The following is a 26,830-nucleotide window of genomic DNA, read 5'->3' as shown; positions in this document are numbered from 1 at the left end:
AAGTGAACACATAGATGTCAAACATATATGAATTTTGAACTATAGGAATCAAATTGCAATTGGGAAAACTAATTCCAGCATATAATATACAATAATGCAGACATAAGTCCAAGTCCTCAAAGTTTACATTTAAAAAATTTCGACCGCTTCTTGTTTGGATCAGTGTGTGTGTGTCATTGTTTGAAGCACAGATTTCTTTGAAGCACATGGTTTCACCTATGAAGTGATCACCCCACTCTTTGCATCTCCCTTATGCAGCGAATATGACTTTTACCAACACTGGTTGATGTTGCTGTAAGTTATTCAAATATATTTAAGATGCAAACTTGAGGGAACAAGTTCAAAATTACCCGTAGGTGTACGAAAATCATATGCCGGGACTGCAAATGCAGGTTCTGAGCCAAGACCAATTTCTGAGACAACAGAAGCTATAACAGCACTCAAAATAACCATTGAAGTTGTATTTGTCAAGGACAAAGACTCTGCAGGTGATGGCCATAACACAGATTCCACAGCAAAGAAACAACCCGCAACAGCAGCATTAAATCCTTTAAGTAGAAAACAAGAAGAGTTTCAAAGTGACAAACAGATTAATCATGGAGAGAAAATTACAGGAAATTATTAGCAAAACAAGAAGTAAAATATTTCCAGAAAATGAACTCCTACAAGGCAGAAGATGCTGACAGCAGATAGAAAGAAGAAAATGTTCATTGAACATCCACCGACAAATCAAAACAACTATAGAAGAGGAGCTACATTAGCTTGTTAGCAATGAAGAATGACAAAGAAATAGGTCACAATAACTGATACAGAAAAACGAAATAGTTCACAATTATTATCACTCTTGCTCTTTCCCTGCAAAGTTTCCTAAGATGAAACTGCATTGGATGACATTCTGTTCCTTTTTTTTTTTTTGATACTAAACTCCAATCAACTTCCGTTCTTTTTTATCTTTCTCAGCAATGGCCACAAATATTCTGAATTAAGTTCATAAAATCTTTGCCTGTTAAAGGATTTTTTGTCTTCCATTAAACACAGAAGACATTTGGTATTTATCTTCCTTGTAACAAATCGTTTGAGATCATATTCCACAAATCATCCTTTAGGAATCAACAATTGCAAACCATTTCATTTAATTTGGACTATTGATGTGAAATCACCAGCTAGATACATCCCTGTATTGTTCCAGAAAAATGGCAACTGTTTTATTAAACGATATTATCTTAATGGCAATACAAGAAGCATTATCTAATACAGTGACAGAATGGTCGTCTTCCATCAAGATCTCATTCATACGGAATCCCCGCTCACCAAATTCAAGTTCTCACAGTGCAAAGTAGAAGTGATATAACCATGAAGGCATGGAGCATACCGTAGAAATATTCAAGAAGTGTTCTATAAATTGAGGAACAAGTTCATTAGGTGACTTTGCAAAGATGGTGGAGTTAGTATTACATTAGCAACTAGTCGATGAGCAGTCTATTCTATCTAGTCAATGAAATTAAATGGTTCATATAATAAACGGTACTACTGAAACTAGCATTATCCAGTCAAAAGTAAGTGAATTTCCCTTGATGCTTTGAACTCTGTACAATAAGGGGAAACTACAAAGAAGTGGAATACGGACATCATATCCAGTAGCAAATAGAGTAGTCAACTTACATATGAACCATCTATTCTTTCTAGCCCCTTCTTGTCTCTTCGACTCTATTTACCATTCCACATAAACCATACAAACTGATCCATGTTAGCAATTAAATTGCAGGAACCATACAAAACCCATCTATGTCAGTTTCAGCAACATCTGAACCCAAAAGCAGTTGCATATGTTTCTGCAGTAGAAGTGACAGTCCATAATTCAAACATAGACTTCCATTTTGTAAATGGCTTCCGAAGATATTTAACAAATTAAAGTTTTATTTTATTTAACTTCAAGTACTTCAACAAAAAAAGGACCTGGCAGAATTTTGGAAATAATAAAATCTGGGAAATCCTCTAAAAACTAGTCCAACCCTGAAAATAATGACAAGACTATCTCTATAGAGTATGTGCCCCTTCATGGACTTCCAGAAATAACTCTGCAAATGCCTAGTTTTTTTTACTCAGTTGTCAAATGAATGAGGAGATGCATTTTCTATATTGCAAGAGTCTTTGATTTGGTGATAGCTAACTCGCGATTTCAGAATGAGGAGCACTTGGTCACTTTTGTAATTCGGTGGCAAAGACTCCAACCAATTACCTACTCCTTACGAAGAGTGATAAAGGTTAAGCAAGGATTATAAGGCTATCCCAAGTGAGAACCTTACAACCCAACACAACACAAGCTCTCAGTAATGGATCTAGTGATTAAAAGAGGAAAAAGAGGGTTGTCTGACCAACCAAGGATTAAGCTGGGGGCTTGACTTATAATTAAATTCAGGAGTTGGGGAAGAAGTTGATGGGTATCGGCAGGGGCAGACCTACAGTGGGTCAAATGGGTTCATATATATATATGAACCCACTTCGTTGAAAAATAGCATCGTATATATATGCATATCTAATCAGTTTTAAAAAAATATATATGTATTTATTAACTTTTGACCCCACTTAACACAAGTGTGACCCTTGGCCGAGTGGTCAAGAGGGTTTAATTTTCCCAGCCAACCCGAGTTTGAATCCCTGCAGCTACATTCTCGTTTTATGTTATATCTTGAACCCACTTTTTGAAAATTCTAGGTCCACCACTCCGTATCGGGGCCTAAGAGAGTAACGGGGACGCAAAACATATGTGGATTAGGACAACTAAGTGTATTAGGGAAGCAGCTAAAGAGGTGTTAGGGCTCTCGAAGGGTAATATTGGTGGACATAGGGAGGACTGGTGGTGGAATAGAGAGGTCCAAAGGAAAGCTTTAGACAAAAAAGGTTGCTTCCATGAAGTTACTAGTTACCACAGAGAAAAAATGAGAAAAAGAAGAAGCCAAATAGGGAGACGTATAAGACTATGAAGAACGAAGTAAGGACAGTGGTCGCGGCGGCTAAAATGACAACATTAGAACCCTTGTATGAAGAACTAGAGAACAGAGGTGGGGAAAAGAAGGCACGAGAAAGGAGGACTAGCGACCTAGACCAATTAAGATGCATTAAAAGACAAGGATGGCAAAGTATTGGTAGAAGAAAAACACATAAAATGAATGACTGGCAAACTTCCATAAACTCTTAAATAAAGAGGAGACATGAATGTTGTGTTGGGTTCTTTAGAGCATTCCGAAAGCCTTCGAGATTTTGGATATTGTAGGTTATAAAGTTTGGGAGGTTAAGAGACCAAATCGTAAGATGACATGAGAAAGCGACATAACTAAATGAGATTTCGGTGGAATTTTGAAGAGTACAACCAAAGTAGGTATATGATAGCTAACTGGGTTGTTTAATGCCACTTTTGGGACGATTAAAATGCTTGAAGCATGGAGGTGGAGTGTAAAGATCTTGTTATACAATAAAAAAAATTCAAACTACTACGCCACATTACTGAAGTTAGGGAGAGATGGTAGAAATAAGGATAAGGAGGGATGTGTCTATTTCTAAGAATCAATTCAGATTCATGTTAAGGCCATCGACTACGGAATCATTTTTCTTTTAAGGAGATGGTTGAAACAATTTAGGGATAGGAAAAGAGACTTGAATACGATGTTAATCGACTTAGAAAAGGCATACGTCAAAGTCTTAAGGGAGGTTTTATGGAGATGCTTGGGGTCTAGAGGATACATGTGGCATACGTTAGAGAAGTAAAGGACATGTACAATGGAGCCAAGACCTAAGTGAGAACAATGGGAGGAGACTTCAAACACTTCATAGTTAAGATGGGTTGCATTAGGGATCAACTTTTAGCCGTTTATAGCATAGGTGATGGATGATTTGACATGGCATATTTAAGGAGCGGTACCATGGTGTGTGTTATTTCCAAATGACATGATATTGTTTGACGAGCGAAAAAGTTAACGATAGATCGAAGAATCGGAGATACACTCTAGAGAGTCTAAAGGTTTCGAATTGAGCAAGACAAATACAGAGTGCAAGTTCAATGATGCATCACAGAAATCTGATGTGGAAATGATGATTGATACACAAGTTCTCCCTAAGATAAGGAATTTCAAGTATCTTGGATCAATAATCCAAAGGAATGGGAAAGTTACTAGTTTCAAGAAAAAATAATCCAAAGGAATGGGGAGATTAGTGATGATGTTACACAGTATATTGGAGCGGGATAGATGAAATGGAGACTCATATTTAGTGTCCTTTGTGATAAGAACATTCAAGATAAATTTTATAGAATGGTGGTAAAAACAACTATGTCGTACAAGGTACACTTGTGAACCAATCGAGAACTCACACGTCCTGGAGAAGAAACTAGCAAAAATGAGGTTGCTAAGACATGTGCATGCATACTAGGAGAGACAAGATTAAGAACAAGAATATACAAGGCAAGGCGTGACTGGCCTCCGCGGTGTACAAGATGGGGGAGGTGAAACTAAAGATGAGATGATTCAAGCATATGGAGAGGAGCGCAAATGCCCATGTGAGGAGGTGCAAAAAAGTTGGAAGTGACAGGCTAATGAGAGTTAAAGGTAGAGGTAGACCGAGGAAGAATTGGAGAAAGATGATTAGACAAGACATACATTCAGCTCACCGAATACATGACCCTAAATATGAGAGCGTGAAAATTGAGGATTAGGATAGAAGGTTAGAAGACAGTCGAGCGATTTCTCTCTTTTTGGTTGGGGAGGGGGGCATAGTCCTAGTTTAAAGCACCTTATTTGCTCTCTCTTCTCCTTACTGGTATTGTTATTGTTATTCCATCATTAACTTCTTCGTTAATTGTAGTGCCAATGTTGTTTCTTACTTCGATTATCTTTACTATCTCTGTTGTCAATATTTTTCTTATCTTCAATATTTTCATCATAGCTTCTTCATTCTTGTACTTTTCGAACCTACTCTTTAAAATATTTTTCATGAGTCGAGGATCTATCGAAAAAAAGCGACCCGCAAAGATAGGGGTAAGGTCTACATACACCCCACCATACCAGAGCCCACTTGTGGGATCACATTGGGTTTAATGGTTTTGTTGTTGTTTTATATTGCACATGCCTTGTATTGAGGCTCCCCAAGAATTATTTTACGCATGTTCAATTAGATACTGAGAATATTGGGGAAAACAAGTAGAAGGCTCAAACCAAATAATTCCAATTTTTTTAATGTAATTCCATTCCAACTTGCTACTCGAAGATTGCTATACATAAAAGTAAATTGGAGTTTTCCTTGTGTAGCTATCAACAGCTAGCAAGAAGCATTGCTTTTGCTAATTCAACTTGAAAGGAGACAAAAGTCATCTATTAAATCATCCAATCTCAATACTCTACTACTACATAACTGAAAGAGACCTCAAGCAACATAACTACAGTATGTGGTTGGGGTAAATGTCATTTATCAGTAGAGATAAAGATAATCATATACATTATAAGAACCTACAACATGATTGATTATATCTGATGAATTTAAAAGACAAAGACCAAATAGCACACGTATGGTAAGATTGAACCTTGTGCATATAGACATGAAATAACATTTTAGGACATGTCAGTTTTTTCTGTTTGCTGAACTTTTGATACGATGTGAAAAGTTCAATGGTAAGTTTAGGTCCTAAGGAAGAATACATCAATCAATGTACATTCACTTTCCTTACCTAAACTTCAGTTTGAGTATTTTGCATTGACAGTTGCCTAATATGACACTTTGAGTTCATTTTCATTTCCAGCTCAAGGTCAATGATTTGGGGGGAAAGTTTTACTTTCACTATATAATAAGCCTGGAAAAAGTATTAGCTTGCAGGAACCAAGAAGTTGTCTGGCTCAACCTTATTGACAGCCAACAGTTTGAACATATAGAGCAAGGAACTGGTTAAACAAACCTTCAGAAATATATCATAGTACTAAGCAGAATATAGGCACTGGAAATTGATGTTCTAATTATTGCATAGGAATCGGGTTTTACCCAGTGTGCACCCAAAGGGTAGCGGCTGCGGTTTCCTTTGTCATTAAAAAAATTTATAGCTGATATTGCATCTCCCCTCGAAATCGAGAAGCAAGCTGACTTATAGTTGGTTTTGTAGTGCTTCTGCTTGCTCAAGGGGTTCATCCTTTGTACAGTTTATTTGGTTTGCGAGATGCAAACATGTTCGCATTTACAGGCTACACGTAAGTATAAGAAAAATGTACCATATTTAAATCAGAACCAAGAATAATGTGGGAACAAACCAGATGATATTCCAGCAGCTGATCCAGCAGCCTTGAGAGATAGCTTTCTATGAGCACCTTTATCGAGTAAAGCTCCAATTCCCTTGGCAACTGAAGTACCAATTTCAACACTTGGGCCTTCTGGTCCTAAGGAATTTCCAGTTCCTAAAGTGATACAAGCAGCAATTGTCTTCAAAACTGGTCTCAAGACAAATTTAACAGATGATGTCCAATTTCCTTGCGTTGAGACGTCCAGTGTGGCTCGGAAAGTGTTCAAAAAACTGACTAGCAAACCCCCAGAAGCTGGTACTAAGATTACACGTTGCCAAATTACTCCAATAGGCTCTTCCCTTAACCACGAGGCACCTCGAGACGGAATCCCATCCCAACATAAATCGCGTATTTCATGAACCTAACCAAAGGAGATGTCAGTTATTATATGAATATTCGGAGGATAAGACGAAAAAAAAAAGAAATAGAAAACCTATGACGCACCGCGGCGTTGAAAAGCACGACACTGATACCGGTGAAGAGGCCAACAAAGCAAGCGGAGATTATTGCCGTGTTGCCTTGTGCATTTATCTGGATACCACTATCACTATCGTCGCACTTTTCAGCAGAGGAGCGTCCGTGTCCGGGAGGAAGAGACGGTCGAGCCCAACGCCAGCAACTTGAAAAACGTATTCGTGATTGATGACGACCAAATCGAGGGCCAGACTGCCAGAATGGAGCTTTATCGTTGTTACAGCGACAGGATATGGAATTCAACCACGAATTAGGACTGCAACTAGTCGTCGACAATGCCACCATCATTATTTCATGTCTCAATAACTTTGTGAAACCAAAACACCATTATTTATTTATTTTATTTATTTACAATATTGCTGCATCACAACTTCTACTTTTTTTTAAAATCCCACATTCATTTCTAATCTTTTAATTAATATTTTCTTTTGTGGATGACTTCTATTTTTCAAAGTAAAATACTCAAATCCCAGGTTTTCCATTAATCTATCTCTCTCATCGAATAGAAATAAGTTTCAAAAACACATATATAAGTATATCAAATTTTTTAGTTTCATATATAATATAAATTATTGAATCTCATATCTAAATTATTATTTTTTAATTTGATACATATATTTCTCTTTTATATCACTCTCATCATGATATGTATAATACACTCTCTTTTATTTTAAAAAATTATCACAACACACTCCACATAAACAAAATATTTAATCTTGACAAAAATTAAATAAATTATTAGTATTAATTAAAATTAAAAACTAAAAATTATTATTCAAAAAAATAATATTTCTTTTATAAAATATTTTATTTACCCCACTCCTTCACTTCCTCCCACCCCAGCCATTTTAAAGTTTTTTCTTTTGTTTAAATTTTTGTTATAAAAGAATTAATTTTTTTTTTACTTCACTCCACCCCCACCCCCACCCCCCAATTGAAATACTAATTTAGATTTTATTTTATTAAAATAATATAATTCTACCCACCTCATTTAACCCTCCTCTTCTAATTTTTTTCTCTTTTTGGGCCCAGATATATACATACCAATAAAAAATATTTCCTTGTTGCCACAAGACTTTTTTTAATTTTATTTATTTATTTATGTTATATTCAGTGAACTATTAAAATTTTTGTATTCTAAAAAATATATGTATGTATATATCTAACACAATGAGAAAAAGGGGGGAAATAAAAATTGGAGCGACGGCTAAATGGGACTGGATAAAAAATTTATTTTGAAAAAATAAAATAATATCATTTTTTGGGGGTGGCGGATTACGTGGAAGAGGTAGTGGAGTGGGGGTATGAAAAATAATTTAAATTTTATTAATAGTAATACATTAATCTTTAATTCTTAACTAATGTTAATAATTTATTATTTAATTTTATCAAGTGAAATATTTTTCTATTGACACAAGTCAATATTTTTTTTTCAAATAAAAGGGTGTATTACACACAACTCAAACTAAAAAGTAATAGTTTAGGTATATCTTTGTTAGTCCATTGTTTATGCAATGAAACCCAGGTTGGAGCTGCAATCCCCTTTTTAACTATTCTACCATTGTTCGGTGAAAAATAAACGTAGTGTCACAATCAGCACAGCCTCACCCCGTGGAGGGGGAGGGGGAAGATACAGAAAAGGAATCCCGCTAGAGATGGTAGCCCTCTTTGATTCCAGACGAGATGCAAACACAAGAAAACCCCCCTTGTGCTCGCAGCTTCTCTTTGTTTCTACTGGGAATGGTGGAGATAGAAGTCATATAATGGATAATCAAAACAGAATATCGCCACAATCTCAATGCGTTACAACACCAGCAGACAAAGGCACATTTGAGCTGAACGACTCCCATTGAACTTCTCTCAATATCTTAAATCTTTCATCAAATGTAACAAACCCAGCTTGGGGTGCTACAGAACCAGATGTTCCAGCTTTATAGAGTAATACTGTGGTGGCCCCAATATCAGGTCCATGAAGCTTTCCTGTTAGCAACACCCGAAGGGGCATGAAGAGAGATTTTCCCTGGTACATAAAGCAACCTCAATAAATACTGGAAAAAAAAACTTTCAGCGAAAAAGAAAATACTCAGATCGAACCTTGCGCTTCAGCAATTTACCGAACTTCTTCACCCAGTTTCTCCATCCAGGTTGGCCTTCTGCAAGTGCACCACAGAGCTCACCACTATCATAGGCCGCTAACAAGCTCTTAGCAACTTCAGAGACTCCATCTTCTAAGATCAGTTTTCCTTCCGTGCTGCAAATGGCATACCATAAATAGTGTCACACATACTATAAGCTTTCTTCTTTTAGCATCATTTCAGGGTGTTTCTAATTGGCAATACATCTAAGCTTCCACTCCTAACACTGTTTGGAGATATTATACGAGGAATATTTTCCCGACTGCTTGCACTTCTTACACTGTTTGGCTTAATGATCCTTCGAGGAAATTAGAATCTGTGCTTAACATCATACTTCAAGATTTTAGCTTATGATGTAACAAATAGTTTCAAAAACCACCATTTCTCTACACCCACTCTTTCTCTTGTGCATCCCTTTCTCTTTCTAGGAGTCTGAAAATTATTTGGCATGCATCTCTTTTCCTTGGAGACTTGTAGTATACAAGGCCCCTAGTTTGGACAATTTCATGTTAACTTTCTTTCAACAATGCTGGAGCAGATCAAGGGGCGGTGATGGAGTACAGTTGCATTTTAAGAAATTAGGAAGTTTGAGACAAGCCTTTGACACATATTTTATTGTGATTTCGCTGATTAGGCAATGAGTAATTGAATATTAAGTACTTTTTTATAATTGTGGTATCAGGGCCAGCTGCACGCACCTCGACTAATTTCACGGGGTACCTTCTACCTCCCATCAGCATAGGTGGAGGGAAGATACCACCTGGCACCTAGTGCTTTTGCCTCCAGCGGGATTAGTGAATATCAATGACTAAGACCTTATAAATTACAAAGGTGTTAGACAAGACATCGTCTCCCCGAAAGAGTTCATGAAAGGAGGAGAGATTCTAGACATGGTTTTGGTGGCAAAAAAAGTTGCTGACCCAACAAGAAAAGAAGGGAGAGGAATCTTATGCAAATTGGCCCTCTGGAAGTTACAACCATGTGAATTAAAAGTTGCTGCATTTTATCATAACGAATATAGGATTTGGAATAAGTTGAGGAAGTGGATCAAGTTTACATCTCATGGTCAAGTACTGGATCCTAGTAAGTCGAACACATGCAGATTTTTTGGTAGCTTGAGGGATCTGTAACAAGGAAACTTGTTATCTCTTATGTTGTACATTATGGAAATGAAAAGGCTGGGGCAAATAGGCAGAGATGGCATTCGAGGCTATCCTCCTGGGACAGGAAAGAATTTACAAGACTGGAAGATTGTTGAATTTAAGTTTGATTGATATACTCTAATAGAACACAACACATGCTAGCAAGGACTTATAGAGGTAAAGAGTGAAGAGAGAGGGAGTGTTCTCAGTAAAGTGATACTATCACAGGCTTATATTGAAGGACGAGTTGGACTTTCTACACTTACCCAAAGTACCCAGAAATGTGCTATTTTTAATGGGCAGCAAGGACGGTGACAAAAAATGAAAACAAAAGAGAAAAATGGTGTATATCAACAAGATTTTGAGTGGTATTGAATTGGCTTGGGTTAAATTAAATGATGCCATAATTCTCATGGCAGCATAATGCACGGAATGTTACCCCTTTGCTTTCATGTGGGTCCTGTGGAGAGAAGAACAAAAAGGGTTTTGAGGAGATAGATTATGCACATTTAAGGAATGGTCTATTGTTCGTCGTTAATTTTTCAAGCACCCATGAGGACCCTGTTTGTATGGGAGATTTGTATCTTCTCTAGAGAACTGTTTTTTTTAATTGATAAAAAAAATGAACTCTAGAAAAGGCATATTCAATGTAGGTTCTTTAGCTTTTTATGCATTGCTTGCATACAAGATTTTTTTCCCACTAAAATAAAATTATTTGGCTTATAACAGTTGCTGATATGCAAGAGCAAAGTGTTGAATTAGCTTTCCACCTCCTGTTAATATTCAATGCTCGCTATATTGTTTCAGCTAGAGAACATTATAATTACAGCTGCAGCATAAATGATGCTCCAGTTGGAATAGTTAATTCAGAAAAGGATAATTGCCCCTTAACTATTAAAAATAAGCTATATTTGCCCTATATTCTACATTTTCAATGAATATACCCCTACAACTTTACCCCTGCCTGTTAAAACTAGTTATATTTACCCCTCACCCGTTCAAACTAGCTATATTTACCCCACCCGTTAAAACTTCATTTTCAGCTTTAGACAGTCACATGGCATGCTCTTATTGAAAGAAAAATCAGCCTCATTTTTATAGAGTTCACTATTAAACACCAGGCTATATTTACCCCTCACTCTAAAATGTAAATTGATTTATAATAGAACATTGAAAATGGAAAAAATTGTTACCAGAAATTAATTTTCTTTCTGGGAAAATGGCATGCTTTTTGAAAAAAACTAGTAATGTTAAAACTACCATGCTTTTTGGACAAAATCCAGAATTAAAAGTAAAGCAATCCACTATATTCTATTTTAAATCCTGCCCAAATGGTAATTATATAACAGAACATTACATGAGATTTAATTTCTCTCTTTTTAATGTAACCTTTTTTATTTAATTTACAAAAAAATACAAAGTTCAACATATATATCACCCGCCTCACAACAAATATAGTTATTCATCATTTTCTGCTATCATTTTAGCTCAAAATGATTGTCGCTTTAGGAATTCAAGATTAAAGTTGACAATTGTTATCACCACACCCTAAACATTAAAGTAGTTCTTTTTAGTACTACTCAATTCTCAAAAAGCATTTAATAAATAGGAACAATTTTTTAAATTATACCTAGTACTTATTAAGTAAATTATAACTAATAAGACTTGGTTTTGTTGCATAAGAATGAGATGATGGAATTGGGGAGAAGAAAGATTAGGGAGCTTTGGACCAACTATTGATTTTGCAGGCTCAAGTACACCTTCCGGATAGAGAGAAATGAGAGTGATTTGGGTGCGGGCAAAAGTGAGGCTGGTTATTTGGTTCAATAAGAGAATAACACATGGCTTTTTAAAGCTGAAAGTGAAGTTTTCACGGGTGAGAAACATAGCTCTATATTATGACTATAGGAGGATATTTGTTGAAAAGGTATAACGGAGGGTAAATATAGCTTATTTTTTGATAGTAGAGGGGCAAATACGACCCTTTTCCATAGATAATTGGTTGCCTTTACAAAGAACCAATGTTTTTTGTGGAACTCGTCTTTTGTGTTCACTTGGTAATGGAGTAAATGGGATATAATTAGTTACCTTTATTTATAACAAAATTGAACTCATTAATCAACAAATATTCTCATTACCGCCTTAATGAATGGACCAAATTGAAACCTCCATGTTTTCATCTTTTAGCGTCACATAGGTATAGTTTTAAAACATAATTTCATGGATCACCTTGTCAAAGTTTCATATAAAGGATAAGATAGCAAACTTGAAAGTGCTTTCTCTGAATCTGGTATCAAGTCAATCCCATCTTTGAGGAGTAGAACAGCATCCTATATATACAGAAAATTTAACAGGTATAAGAACCATAACTCCAAAGTACATTGAGCAACAATTTTTTGAATTGATATTTAATGACAAGCATCTATGCAACAGCCATTCGGGAAAGATTATTAAGAAAAATCCTCCAAAATCTCATTGTTAGATCTCCACAAAGATGATTAAGAAAAATCTTGTAGTAACAATGTGGTTGAGAAATGAAAGAGAGAGGAAAATTTCTACCTGTACAAAAACTCCTTGTGATTCTGTAACGATGTCTGCATCCTTCCACCTTTCACCAATGATTTGGTTCAACTCTTCAGATGGAAGTGATCTCAAATGCTGACCATTCATCCACCTGAAGTTCATAACCATATTTTAAACAACAATCAAGACATGTAATTCAATTTCATAATGTCTTGGTAACCAAGCCTATCCATGTAGCAGAAGAAAATATAACAATGTATTGATCGAGGAGGAGACGAAGTATTCCAGGGATTCTTTGCAAATTGGAAAATGAGAAAGCTTTCAATCATATGTAAATTGGAATTGTTTTTGGGTTTCTTGCTGCATCTCCACCGTTTGGTGGAGCTTATGGAATGAAGGAAACATCAGGACGTTTGAAGACAAAATGTTCTGATATACAAGTTAAATGCATATGTATTTTTTACTTAGTTTTTGCTGTAGCATGGTAGATGTAAATGTTTTTGGTGTCATGATTGACTTGATTAGTGATTTACAATTTACACAACCTGTGATGGTTATTGTTTCTGGTTGTAACCCTCCAGCATTATCTTTTGGCTGTGCATATATCAATAGGAGCTACTCTCTCACCAATCAAAAAGAAATTGATATATATATACACACACATACAATACCTTAACTTGGTCGAATCAAATATGGCACCACTTTTGTTTACACGTTCAATTGTGAACTTTTCAACTGCAAATGAAATGAGAAGCTATCAGTGTTGGAATGTGAATAAATAGTAATGACTGCAAGCTAGCATTAGACATGTCAACATCAGCATAGAGGCACTCACTTACCAAGCTGCTCAAGGGAGAAAAACTCATTTTCTGTACCATCACCCCATCCCAAGAGAGCTAGATAGTTCACCATTGCCTGAGGCAAATAGCCCAAGTCCCTGAACTGTCAGCAAAAGGAAAACACTAAGATTTCTCACTTCACCAGCTCAAAAGGAAAGGGTAGATAACATTGAAGCAAAGGAATAACTCATGTCTCTGACAAGTATACCCCTAAAACTGTTTCACAAGGAAAGCATGCAATCGTGTGTCTGTATTTACCTGACCAACTGAAGTTGCACCATGCCGTTTAGAGAGCTTGCTTCTATCAGGGGCAAGAATTAAAGAAACATGCGCAAAGTGAGGCATTGGAAAACCTAGTGCCTGCAGCAAGGTAACAAAGATTTTTCCCCATGAGCTTATAAGAGAGAAATCATATACAAAACTACCTCGTGATTCTTTTCTTCTTTTTCCGTTTTCTCTACTCTATTTCCCCCCCCCCCTTTTTTGGGGGTGGGGGGTGGGGGGTACTAGGAAAGCAGTACCTTGTATATTAATGCTTGCCTTAGAGTATTCGGCAAATGTTCCTCCGCTCTGAAGCATCAACATTTCATCAGTACTTGAGTACCAAATAATCAATTCAAAAATACATGCTACATATGTAAAAGGTGGCAGTATCCATGTGCAGAAAACAAAATGATATAAACTATGTTACATGGAGTCATAGTCTCATCCCTCAAGTACAAATTATGGCATGGGTAAGCTCGATTTTTGGCAAGTTCTCAGTACATTTTCACGGTAACCGTGTCATACCCATTAGACAATGGTATATCAAGACAAATGGATGAGTCCGTGTAAGATAGAGACAACTGAAAAGGAAACAAAATTGTTCTTGCACATGTTAGAATCTATAATAGCCATTCCTTGACATTTCAGGGCCTCACTACCACCAATCTGAATCCATTGTCAAGTGGAATAAATTTTGATAATCATCATCTAGTAAACGCCACAACAGTGAGAACTATATTTTAAACACATAGTTACATCATGACTGATGTTTCATTTTAATAACTAATAGATCATATAACTATATAACCCTCTTCACTGTCACCTCAACTTCTCAGTGGGAATCTACAATGTCCTTGGCCTCTAGAGCATCAGGCTCATCATACAGTATTTTTTGGGGGGTCATACAGTATTTTTTGGGGGGTCATAGAGTATTATAATTAGATTAATCTATTACCTTATGACATGGGAGATAGCCATAGTAGCATCATCAACTGTGACACAAAAATTGTAAACGGGTTGTCCATTACTTCTCATGATCACAAAGTCTCCAAGAGTGTCGAAGTTCCAACTGACCTTCATGAAAGTGTAACAGAGTCAGTCCACCATAATTACCAAGATGTACTAGCATTTTGCCCGTGCATTGCACAGGAGATTCCCAGCATTTAGTTACTTTCTTGTCAAAGATTGAAAACCTACAGTTATATCATTTCAGTAATTAACTCTTTTTCAAAGATATGCAAAATTTTAGTCCATTACCAAGTACCAAGCAGCTACTATTACACTAATGTTTTGCAGAAATTATAGGACTTCTCAATTAAATGAGTACATATTCTACTCCTACTTGGTTCTTCCTAACCCAAAAATATATAGTACGAAGGTGTTTTTGTATAAACTAACAAATTTTATTGCAAAAAAGTGCATGTATACGAGGAGTAAATCAAAATAGAAAACTCACAACAAGACATGATTTTCTACGAACAACACAATCATTTTACAAATAGGAACCTAGAGGGTGCACCAACAAGAGAAAAAGAGGCTATTCATCAAGTGTACAAAATCTTCCACTACGCCCTTGGAAGCTCTCCTACTTCTCTCTCCGTATAGTCCACATGAGTCCTTAAAAAGCAATATCCCATGCGGTAAGTCTTCTCTTCTGCCTTTTAAATACTCAACTACCCATTGATTATTTCATAGTGCGCGGCATCTCCACTCTATACACATAGTAGTTTTTTGTTGGTGTAACAATATTATTGAAATTATAATTTTTTGAGATTGCTAACTGTTTCTATTTCTGTAAATCAATACATGGGTTGTACTGAAAACCATATTCACAAAATGAACTCTAAAGGCACTCTCTTGTCCTATCCCTAATGAGTCTAAAACATCAATGATAGAGACAGAGTCATTAGAGTAGATTTGATTACACTGTGAGACTTATCAGACTTATATGAGAAAAATATTATTGAATTGTGTATCTAAATTGTTACATTAGACCCTATTTATAGACAATACATTGAAATCCTTTTCTAAGTAGGATTCCTATTTCGATTCTAAGTAGGAATATATATACATATTACTATTCTAACACTCCCCCTCGAGCTGGTGCATACAAATCATATTTACCTAGCTTGTTACAAATGTAATTAATACGAGGACTTGTGAGGGACTTGGTGAAGAATCTGCAAGCTGATCATTTGACTTCACAAATTTCGTAACAATATCTCCTGAGTGTATCTTTTCCCTGAAAAAGTGACAGTCAATCTCAATGTGCTTAGTCCTTTCATGAAACACTGGATTTGATGTGATATGAAGAGTTGCTTGATTGTCACACACAAGTTCCATCTGATCAATTTTGTCAAATTTTAGTTCTCCCAACAACGGTTTGATCCAAACCTAGTTCACAAGTTGCTGCCGCCGCGATTGCTCGATATTCTGATTCTGCACTAAATCAAGCAACCACACTTTGTTTCTTACTCTTCCACAACACCAAATTACCTTCTATTAAAACACAATATTCGGATGTCGAACGTCCATCAGAGCCTGCCCAATCAGCTCCAATGATATGCTCATGGCCTTGATCCTCATAGAGTAGTCCTTTATCAGGAGCTGACTTTATATATTGCAGGATACAAACAACTGTTTCCCAATGACTATTACAAGGGGAAGTCATAAACTGACTTACAACACTCACTGGAAAAGGAATGTCAGGTCTAGTTACGGTGAGATAATTCAATTTTCCAACGAGCCGTCTATACCTTTCAGCATTACTAAGTGGATCCCCCGTCCCGGAAGGAGTTTAACATTTGGATCCATAGAAGTGTCAATAGGTCTACATCTCATCATTCCCGTCCCCTCAAGAATGTCTAAGGCATACTTGCGTTGAGAAATACCAATACATGATCTAGACTAGCAACCTGAATATCTAGAAAATACTTCAATCTTTTAGGGTTTATCTATCCATTTGTTACTTTTTTAAAAAAAATCTTGAGCTAAAATTCAAATTGTGATTATAAAAAGTTAAATATCAATATGTTAAATTATTGAGATTAATCGGGTCAAATTGGGCGGGTCAAGACCCAACCCGTTTTTAAGCCCATTTGAGCCCAAAGTAAACTTGGGCGGGTCAAGACCCAACCCGACTTTTATTCAACCCATTTTAATATTCTCCTTTTCAACCCAACCCGCCCATTTGACACACCTAATCTCTACAATAAAAGTGGCCCACCTGCGATTTCCCATAATAGATATTTGAAAGTGTTAGAAAGTATGTCAACAACAAAGGTTCCATTTCATGAAAATTGAAAAAAAATTGGGAGAACCATAACATGAGTATGATGTTTAATAGTAGATGAATAGCACAAAAGATATTGACATGAAATAAAGAGAGTTTCAAAAGACATAACAAACAACCACCTTTCAGTTTTTCTGTGAAATTCAATTAAATGATTGTAAAAATACAAGATTTTATGAAATGAAAACAAGCTATATAAGGTTGATGAGGTTCAAACCCCCAAGCAACAGTAGCTTAAACTCAGTCACCAAAGCATTAAAATCACCATATTACTACACAGCATTTACTGAGTTTGAAGCTACCAATTGATAACCTAGAGAAGTTAGTCCTCCTATCAAAGCAAGGCGATAAAATTGTGTAATCATAGCTCTTACTTTTAAGAAATAGATAGTCAGCCTCCAACTTAAAATCATATTAAATCCATCCTAAGATAATTGTTCCCTGCCAAGAAACTACTCAGAACCACCACCCTTCTTCCTTCATTTTTCCTTGAGAAGGTAACCCCCCCCCCTCTCCCTCTTTTTCTTCTTTTATTTCTAATCTTCAAGAAGAACCAAGCATAACATCAAACACAATGTTTTAAGCAATAAACTTGTCATTGTTAGGTTGGACTAAAAAAACTTCTTCAATTTATTCACCAGTTGGCAGTACAACATTATAGTCTAGACTGCAATTATGACAATAAAAAGAGGAAAACCACCAGCCTAAATGGGTAAATAAATTTACTTGTAAAAAACAGTAGAGAAATATCACTAACTTCACCACGAATGAGGTCATCAATTTTTAAACTCCCTTCTTTCGGTACTCGAAACCGATATGTGTATGGGGTCCCCTTTGCCAGCTCTTCTAGAACTTCCTGCTCTGTAGCACTGGCCCACCTCCCAGTGTACACGGGAGGCAACTGCTTCAATTTTGCCATCTCTTTCATCTTTTCTAATTCCTAAACAACAGAAAATGGTTACTGTATTACACAATCATTCAAAAAATATACTAAAACCACAAAGTGGACAAATGTTTTGACCCATCAAGCAAATAGCAGTGGAGTAGTTTTAGATGGCATCAAACTTGAGAGCATCATGCTTCTGAAACTAGTCTAATAGGTGGAATCTAAAAGAATTCTGCAGCACGAATATCTGCTTCTGTCAAATTACATTCTAGATGTACAGATTTTTACTCTCAAAATTCTCACTGCAAAACTCGGAGAGACCAAAGGAGAGAAATCAAAATTAAATACAATCACCTCATTTGAGCAAAAACATCGATAAACATGACCGGATTGTAAAAGTTTTTCAGCAAATTCCTTGTAAAGGGCATTCCTCTCAGACTGCCTGTATGGGCCATAGTTCCCACCAATTCCAGGACCTTGATAAAAAACAAAAAATGTCATCATTTCATATTTAATGTCATCACTACAGGTGATTACTTAGAGTTACGTCTTAAGGAAAAGAATTGAAAACTAACACAGACTTTAAGTACTGGCTCACTTCACAATGATAAGTGACGAGAATTCCTCGCCTTCATTATAGGTCTTGTGAGATAGTATTTTCTACTAGCAAGTTGTAAGATTCTCCTGATTGAAAACTTACAAACAAGATATTATTAAGGCAACAAGCACTTAACAGGTCATAAAGTAAAAGAAGAAGATCTGTTTGAATCAAAAGTCACATATTCAATCTGGTGTGATTGCAAGTCATTTATCTTTTTGTTAGACTTGATAAATTATCTTTTTATCAAATATTTTAATAATTTATGAAATTTAATTATAATAGTAATCTTTTTGTCAAACGATGTTCATAGAAATCTTGTACTTCTAATTTTTGCAGCCGCTACCCTTTGGGTGCACACAGGGTAAAACCCCGCCTCCTATGTAATAGCTCGCAAACCACATAAGAGAGGTAACCCACTAGGCAAGTCTGGTGCGACGAGCTCTGCCCAGAAAGCAAACCCCTTGCTTTCGCTGGCAAAAGGGTTTTTTGAACTTGAGACCTCTAACACAGAAGTCCCAAGTTCAAACCAGTGGGCCATCCGAAGGGTTGTACTTTCAGTTTTTATGATCAATACAACTGAAATACACTAAATTTGAAAAATATAAATCAATTATTTTTTCATAATATTAGTTAAAGAACATATGCTTATTAATTAATACATTTTCAAAATACAATATATATCTTAAATATTTAATTAAATATCATTAATAAAGTTTCTTATTTTTCTAATATACATTTAAATAATTAACTTTTATTTTAAGACTTAATATAATCTTATAATTGCAATTGTGCATCCAAAAATACATACACGGTGGCAAATAGGCAGCATAATTACTAGGTGTGTTAGGCTTGTAATTACTATTCTAGTAGTTACACCAATTACAATTACTAGGTGACTTTCCAAACGGTCCCTTAATGCTAACTAGCCCTATGACCTTTTGACTTCAGCATTTAATAAGCCAGAAAATATTTCATCTTCATTAGATCAACTTATGACACTGAATTTAACTAAAGAACTTACAGAGTTTTGTATATGCAGAATATTAAATTCCACTTGCACTGGCATTTGACACTAGGTGAATTCTAGCACAAACAAGAATTTATTGCATAACGATCAAAAGACCCATCTAAATGTTCCATTCTAAGGGGTGCTAAAAGACCAGCAAAATTGCACCTACCTGAGCTTACTCAGCTTAGTGTCACGTACTTGGAGTATTTGCTAAGACTCCGTGCGGCACTCGACAACTAACTCACGAATCTTTCACGATCTTGTAAGCTCAAGTAAGCCTTTAAGACTCGGAACACTAAGAGAATGTAAAGAAAGACTTAGAAAGAACTTTGGAAGAGGGCTTGTATTAAGCTTGGAAGATTTGATTACAACTCTTGGATGGATTGTTGGATGGATTACAAATGAGAGGCCCTCCTATTTATACTACTTCCTAAGGGCCTAAGAGTAAATAAATATTATTCTACAAGTCCCTAAAGTAATTACACTTTAGTCCATATTCTAGAGAATTCTACACTCTCTAGAATATGCTAAACTCTTCCAAAAGGATCCAAAGTATTCTAGAGAATTCCCGGGAATTCTCTAGTCTTCTCCACAGATCTAGAAGGGTCTAGAGTTCTCTGCAAACCTCTTCACACCTCTAGATCCTTCTGCCCCATTCGGATGCCAAATCAGGCTGAAATTGTGGCGGGACGTCACATTAGGCTTGACTACTTCACAAGCCTAGTATAAAGAGAAAATACTTTAAATGGGGTTCGAGTAGAATCACATTGTAATGGAGTTGGTTGCATACCTATTGGATATAGCTTTCTGTCAAATCTTCATTGAGAAAATAAACCATGAGCTTTTCATCCCACTACAACAACATACCCAGTGTACTCCCACAAGTCAGGTTTGGGGAGGGTAGTATCTATGCAACCCTACCCCTACCTCGTGAAAGTAGAGAGGTTGTTTCCGAAGGACCTCGGCTCAAGTAACCACATATAAAAAAGAATTAAAAATAAAATACAATAGTGAAGAAGTTATGTTGAAAATGATGGTAAACGAACAAAAGCAGTAACAAAAATACGATAAACTAAGCAAAGGTAATAAAAAATACACATTATAAAATATTGAAGAATAAGATAGTAAGAGAGTAATAATAATACTATTGATAGGGAAAACTAGACAATGATCAACTACATATCAACCTTTTATTCTAATCCTTGAACCATATGCTCTCATTGAAGGTCACGTACTAGGCAAGTTGCATGTATGTCATGTCATGTCACCTAGTCACCTCTATCCAATACTAGTACTGACTATCTCTACCTTAGAGGTGTGTATCGATGGTTTGGTTCGATTTTATGTATTATCGGATCGGTTTATGGGTTTTCGATTTTTAAATACGTTAAACCAATAGCCAAACCAATAAGAAAAAATTTATCGAATTTCAATTCATCGGTATTGGTCCTTTCGATTTAACCAATAAGAAAATACTTATAAAATAGATATATGACTTCTCTAATAAATTTGACGCAACAACACAATAATGTAATGAAAAAACTACACAAAGTGTTACACGAAGAGAAATTAAGAGGAATAAGGTTCTTACTTTAGATTTTGATGTTTTGTATAATGTGAAGTTATGAACTAAAAATCACTTTGAAGTATGAATTGAAGGCTAAAGGATAAAGTTAGTAACTACTGAGAAGCAGTTTTGACACATGAAAATCTAAAGAAAAGAGGCTATTTGTTGGCTTCGAGATGTACTTTACGTGGAGAACATGCTGAGACAATTAACTATCTTTTTTTGCATTGTACATGGACAAAACAATTATGGAGGATGTTCATCTGTCTAAAGGGGATAAGACAGTGTTTTGGACGGCGAGAGGCGACAAAAGGCGACAAGGGCCTGCCTCGCCACGCGGGGAGGCGAGCAGCAAGGCGCTCGCCTTTTTGAATCGAGGCTCCAATTAATACCAAAAATTAAAAATATTTAATTGCACATATAATATTCAAAATTTCAATAGCAATTACATATCTTACAAATACTATAATAATTACTATAGAAGAATTATTTTTTTGAAAAAAATAATAGACAGCAGTCACAGACTCACAGCACAATGAAAACAGAAGGCATTTTACAGTAAGCTGGGACAAAACAGAGAGTGAAGAAAATAGAGGGAAAAACGAGCAGTGAAGAAAACTTGAAGAAAACAGAACTTCAAGTCTGAAACGAAAATTGAAGAAGAAAAACAGAATTAAAGAGGTATACCTCAGGTCTTCAGCAGTAGCAACTCGAAGATGATGGAGACCAGGAGAAGAGGTCGCGAGGGGAAGAGAGTCGGGGAGAAGAGTGCGCAGCAGCAAATTTTGAAAATATAAAAAAAAGCCTAATTTTGACTAATATTGTTAAGTCAAATATTTTTTTTTAAAAAAAAAGGCGCCACCTTTTCTGGCGCCATTAGGTCGCCATGGGCCGCCTTTTGCATACCGCCTCGCCTCACTGGGGAATGGCGAGGAGGCCTCGCCTCGCCTCTCGCCAAATGCGATGAGGCGCTCGCCATTCACAACACTGGGATAAGATGGGTGAAACCAGGGAGCATTAAAGGAATCCTGAGCAGCTGGAATAGAGATGGCAATGCTTCTAACAAGGAGAAGAGATGGAAACTTGTCCCGACATGTATTTGGTGGACAATCTGGAAAGAGAGAAACAGCAAGAGTTTTGAAAATTGGCAAAATAGCTTACAGAGAAGATCAAGATGGACCGCTTAGCTCTTTTCTATTTTCGGTGTGAACAAGATATATTAACTAGGACAGAAGATATCTTTGATGTGCTAGTTATAGGTAACAGTCTAGACTAAGACTATTTTATTCTATAAGTTGTTAAACTTTTGAAGGAACTACACTTCTGTTGTAGTATACATGTGGATATATAGACTAAAGTTTCAAAAAATATATATATACTCCCTCCGTCCCATTTTATGTGACACTTTTCGCATTTCGAGATTCAAACAAATCTGCCTTTGACCGTAAGTTTTTCATAGATTCTTTTAACATTTTGAATTATCAATTATTGTGATTTATAGTACTTTTTACGTAGTTTACAAATATATAAATTTCATTTCAAAAAATTTAAAAATTTCATAAGCAAATGTTCGGTCAAAATTAAATTGTTTGACTCTCCGAAAACGAAAAGTGTCACATAAAATGGGACAGATGGAGTAATATTTATGTACAAGTAAATACAAAAGATTACTAGTCTTACTGAGTTATTGATTTACCCAATAATCCAATATTAAAAACCAATACTGAACCAATAACCCGATATTTTACTTTATACAACCATTAAAAACTGTTAATCCAACAACCCAATAACAACAAACCAATAAGACTTTTTTTGGTTCGACTTATTGGTCAGTTTGGTTTTTGCACACCCCTACTCTACCTTTACCAAGCCCACTATATCCTACCTCTCACATCTTGTTACTGGGACCTCTAAGCATCTTCTTGTCACATGTATGAACCATCTCAGTGTTGCCTTCCTCATCTTCTCTGCCTTCTTCATCTTGTCCACTACAGGGTTCAATCACACCTTGTCCAGAATACACCTCGTTCCTAACCCCATCTCTTCTAGTATGCCCACACATCTATCGCAGCATTCTTATTTCCATTATTTTCATATTTTAGACATACAAACTCTTGACTGGCCAACACACTGCCGCATACAATATAGCTAGTCTAACCACCACTTTATAGAATTTACCTTTAAATCTTGGTGGAACATTCTTATCACATAAGACGCCCGATGCAAGCTCCATTTCATCCACCCCACTCCAATACAATGTGTAGCATATCTAAGTGCCACTTCATATCCCCATATTGCTCCACCAATCTCCTTACGAGATGAATGGCCTTTTTACTTGAAGGCCCTGGCATGAATTCAAGGGTCCTCGGTAATAGACACACCCCTCATCACCCTCTTCCAAATCTTCAAGCATGGCTTAGCAACTTAATACCCTTATAGTTGTTAGACCCTTCATCCTATTTTATGTGGCACCTTTTCCTTTTTAATTTGTCCCAAAAAAATGTCACTTTAATATAATTAGAAAAAATAACTTGAAAATTTTTCTTTTACCCTTGTAAAATGATTTAGAACCAAACAAATATCTAAGAATTTTTTTTAGACAATAAGTTTCAAAAATCTTTTTTTCTTAAACACCATGTCAAATTAAATGGTGTCACATAAAATGAAACAGAGGGAGTACAATTTTAAATATCACCTTGTTCTTATACAACGGGACCATTGTACAAACCTCCCTTCTATGAGTATTCTAGACATCCTAAAATGGTATTATGCAAGCTGGTGAGCCACTCCACAATGTCGACGCTCTTCCAAACCTAAAAAAATATGGCTGAACAAGCAAGGCTAAATGATGAAATTTTCGCCAACAAAATCAATTAATGAATCGTTGTCTTCTTTGGTCATCCTAGTTTTGTCCCCTTTATTGATCAAATGTGGGTTTAGCATGTGTCCTACTTTGTATCGATATGATAGTAGATGTAAGAACCGCACTCGATTGGTCCAGAAGTGAAAGCAATAACTATTTAACTTTCTGATGAACTAAGCTTCTATTAGTAGATAAAAAGATCCCATCATATAAAAACACGGAACTCTTCTAAATAAAACCAAATTCAAGAAGAAAGCTATAAAGTCACTAACTGACAAAAACGAATTACTAAAACATCTCCTTTTTTCTTTAATAATATTGATGTTGATCTTATTGATCCCAACTTGTTCAAGACTAAGATATAGCTGTTGTTTACATAATATTGCTGCTGATTTGGGGATTAATAATAATATTTTTGTATCTAGTATGGCTTATATTAGATGTAAGCTCAGGTCAAACCTTTAGTTCTGCGGAGCAAAATAAACTTGTCCATGCTTTTGGAGGTTTATAAGCTTGTATTCAGTTTTGAACAAGACTTGCATGCGTTCAATTATGTCAACTTTAGCATATTCAATTAGCACATAAAACAAAAATTAAGAGTAGAATTTTGCAATTTAGCTATAATAAAGAAATGGTGGTGATTGATGGAACCTTCGTCCCAAGCAAGACCAAGCCAAGAAAGGTCACGAAGCACGGCCTCCTCGGACTCCCTTGTGGATCTTTCCAGGTCTGTGTCTTCAATCCGGAGTATAAATTTCCCACCTTTCGACCTGTCATAGTAACATAACTGTTAACAGAGAAAAACAACTAAACAGAAGTGCCATTAGGCGCCGTGTCAATGGTATTAATCAAGTATAGTCGTCAACTATGATGAAGAAATAAGTAAATTGGATGAAAAGACAAAGAATCGGGACGGACCGCGCATATAAGTAGTTAAAGAGTGCAGTTCTAGCGCCTCCCACATGGAGATTACCGGTAGGAGACGGTGCAAAACGAACTCGGACAGCCCCTTCATCTCCTGCTGAAGCATAAATTGAGAAACTTCTTCTCCGGAAACAGAGACTTTGCGGATACCTGCGGGGGCCGTTGCGACAATACAGTAGTGACTGGCGATTCTTTAACTCCGGGATCAACCTTGCTCTAAACCACGGCGCCGCCACCACCGTCGCCATTCTTCGCTCAACTTCGACGCAGCCGCCAAAAGACAGATTTCAAGCTTTCTATTCAATCTTCAATTCAATGTCAGGATAACGCTTTCGAGACGCTTGGGAGTACGAATCCTTGTGCACTGCCTTTTTGGGTCTCGTCAACCTTTAACCCGACTACTTGGCCCGGCCCGGCCCAATCCGTCTGTAAGGCTGCAAACCCGATTCTAAATTTTTGCAAGCGGAATTAACTACATGTTTAAATAGAGTAAATTTTACAAAAAATTCAGAATATGGCAAATATTTTTTAAAAATAGCTATGTTTTATTTTTTTTCATGTTATATAGATATAATTAGACTATAAATAGCAAAATTAATTCTATGCAAATAATTTTCTTTATATATTTAGTATAATAAATAAATATTAGATAGGAAAGTAATTATAATTGAATGTCTAAATAATTATGGCATACATTACATGTTTTCTGCCACCTCCCCTGAATTTATTCATATTCAAGATACTTTACATCACTGCAAGAGCGATTGTTGTGATCTGTATCCATCACGTACTTATTAATTACATATTTATCCCGTACTTATACAGTTTAATACCCACAAATTATATTATTTTTTTTGCTCGTTTGTCTAATGTATCCATTTTTGTACAGTTTGATACCCACATATTGTATCTTTTTTGCTCGTTTGTATAAAGTATCTATATTTTTTGCTTAACAAGAGTGTTGAAATGTATATATATTGGTTATTTAGTTTAATTTAATTGTAAAATACACCAACGAGAAATTTAATTCTATGGTCAAATATATATCAAATATAGGGGTGTATTCAAGGCAAATAGGTTGACGTCAAAGGCATTATAGAATCAAAAGGTGAATAAAGGGTGTTTTTGTACGATATCCAATAGTTTAAGGATATTTAAGGCTATTTTCCCGTTAATTTTAATTCCCCCACAACTTTTTATCATCATAACCTCTAAAATAATTTAACAATACTCATACTCATGACATTATTTGATATTTTAGTCTTATAAATGTTGATATTTTAAGACTTCATAGAAATAATTAAATTAATCTTTTAAGTTATTATATTTTTTATATTCGTGCTTTAATTTGACTTGAAAAATAAGATAACGACTATTGAATGGTGATCGGTTTATGTGAATGGATGTGAACAAAAACTCATACGAATGTGCATAACTTTCGTGGTGTTTTACTTTTATTTTACAATGGTTAAGATCGTAAAAATAATGTTACATTATTTTATTTTATGTTATTTTTTCTTTATAATTTCTATTTATTTTATATGAATATTTAAATGTCCTAAATTTATAATTTCTATTAGTTCAAAATAGTAACGTATGACTTTGTTGAATTATAGTGATCACTAACCAAAAAATTTCTTATGAAATCAATTATAGCCGTATATATACGCACACCTCTTTTTTGTATGTTTTTTTAATTTAATAAACAAAATTATTGATATAAGTAAGTTCCACTCGTGATTAAGAGCCAAACTGATTTAAAAGTTGGTTTTGACTTATTTAGCTGTTTGTCAATCCTCAAAATAACTTATTTTAATTTTAAAAAAAACTTATTTTAAGCCAAAAGTTAAAAGATGGGGTAGGGGTGTTTTTTTCCCCAGCTTATAAGCTGTTTTAAGTTGACCATATTTTTACCTTTTTACTCTTAATATTTTTATACAATCTCTAAATTATCCACATAACCCTACCATCTCTTTAATCTATTTTTCCCTTTT

General features: G+C 35.6%; 2 protein-coding genes across 12 annotated transcripts in view; both read right to left on the bottom strand.

Annotated features, from left to right (window-relative positions):
* The window catches only part of LOC107026956 (chloride channel protein CLC-e), a 37,929-nt gene extending 30,795 nt beyond the window's left edge, over nucleotides 1-7,134 (bottom strand). For 9 of the 10 annotated variants that reach the window (XM_027911973.1, XM_027911983.1, XM_027911975.1 and 6 more), the window contains exons 1-3: nucleotides 6,762-7,133; nucleotides 6,288-6,678; nucleotides 351-548 (exon numbers count right to left, since the gene is read on the bottom strand). In XM_027911973.1, the coding sequence (XP_027767774.1) occupies nucleotides 351-548; nucleotides 6,288-6,678; nucleotides 6,762-7,079 (907 nt within the window). In that variant the 5' untranslated portion in view covers nucleotides 7,080-7,133. Of the gene's footprint in view, nucleotides 1-350; nucleotides 549-6,287; nucleotides 6,679-6,761 lie in introns of all 10 variants that reach the window. The other variant, XM_027911987.1, reaches the window with a different exon arrangement.
* Nucleotides 7,135-8,250: 1,116 nt separating this feature from the next.
* On the bottom strand, nucleotides 8,251-25,209 carry LOC107026982 (glutamate--tRNA ligase, chloroplastic/mitochondrial). Of its 2 annotated transcripts, XM_015228137.2 has the most exons (13): nucleotides 24,831-25,209; nucleotides 24,564-24,682; nucleotides 18,227-18,348; nucleotides 17,744-17,926; nucleotides 14,650-14,768; nucleotides 13,952-14,000; nucleotides 13,689-13,790; nucleotides 13,431-13,533; nucleotides 13,263-13,326; nucleotides 12,628-12,742; nucleotides 12,298-12,398; nucleotides 8,886-9,042; nucleotides 8,260-8,811 (listed from the first exon to the last, which is right to left on the bottom strand). In XM_015228137.2, the coding sequence occupies exons 1-13, from the start codon at nucleotides 25,082-25,084 to the stop codon at nucleotides 8,587-8,589; spliced, it is 1,713 nt and encodes a 570-aa protein (XP_015083623.1). In that variant the 5' UTR covers nucleotides 25,085-25,209; the 3' UTR covers nucleotides 8,260-8,586. The 2 variants fall into 2 exon arrangements, with proteins under 2 accessions (XP_015083631.1, XP_015083623.1); XM_015228145.2 differs by lacking the exon at nucleotides 17,744-17,926 and having other exon boundaries at nucleotides 8,251-8,811.
* Nucleotides 25,210-26,830: the final 1,621 nt, after the last annotated feature.

Source organism: Solanum pennellii, chromosome 1, assembly GCF_001406875.1.
Source record: "Solanum pennellii chromosome 1, SPENNV200".
NCBI classification, from domain to species: domain Eukaryota; kingdom Viridiplantae; phylum Streptophyta; class Magnoliopsida; order Solanales; family Solanaceae; genus Solanum; species Solanum pennellii.
The sequence above is the reverse complement of the archived record's forward strand: the minus strand, read 5'-3'. Positions and strand labels throughout refer to the sequence as shown.

Excerpts from the sequence above, each read along its gene's own strand:
- LOC107026982 (XM_015228137.2), bottom strand. The coding sequence starts at position 25,084 with ATGGCGACGGTGGTGGCGGCGCCGTGGTTTAGAGCAAGGTTGATCCCG. Across the intron at positions 17,927-18,226 it reads GATGTTTTTGCTCAAATGAG|GAATTAGAAAAGATGAAAGA; the intron begins GTGATTGTATTT and ends TCTGTTGTTTAG. Across the intron at positions 13,534-13,688 it reads GTGCAACTTCAGTTGGTCAG|TTCAGGGACTTGGGCTATTT; the intron begins GTAAATACAGAC and ends TTTTGCTGACAG.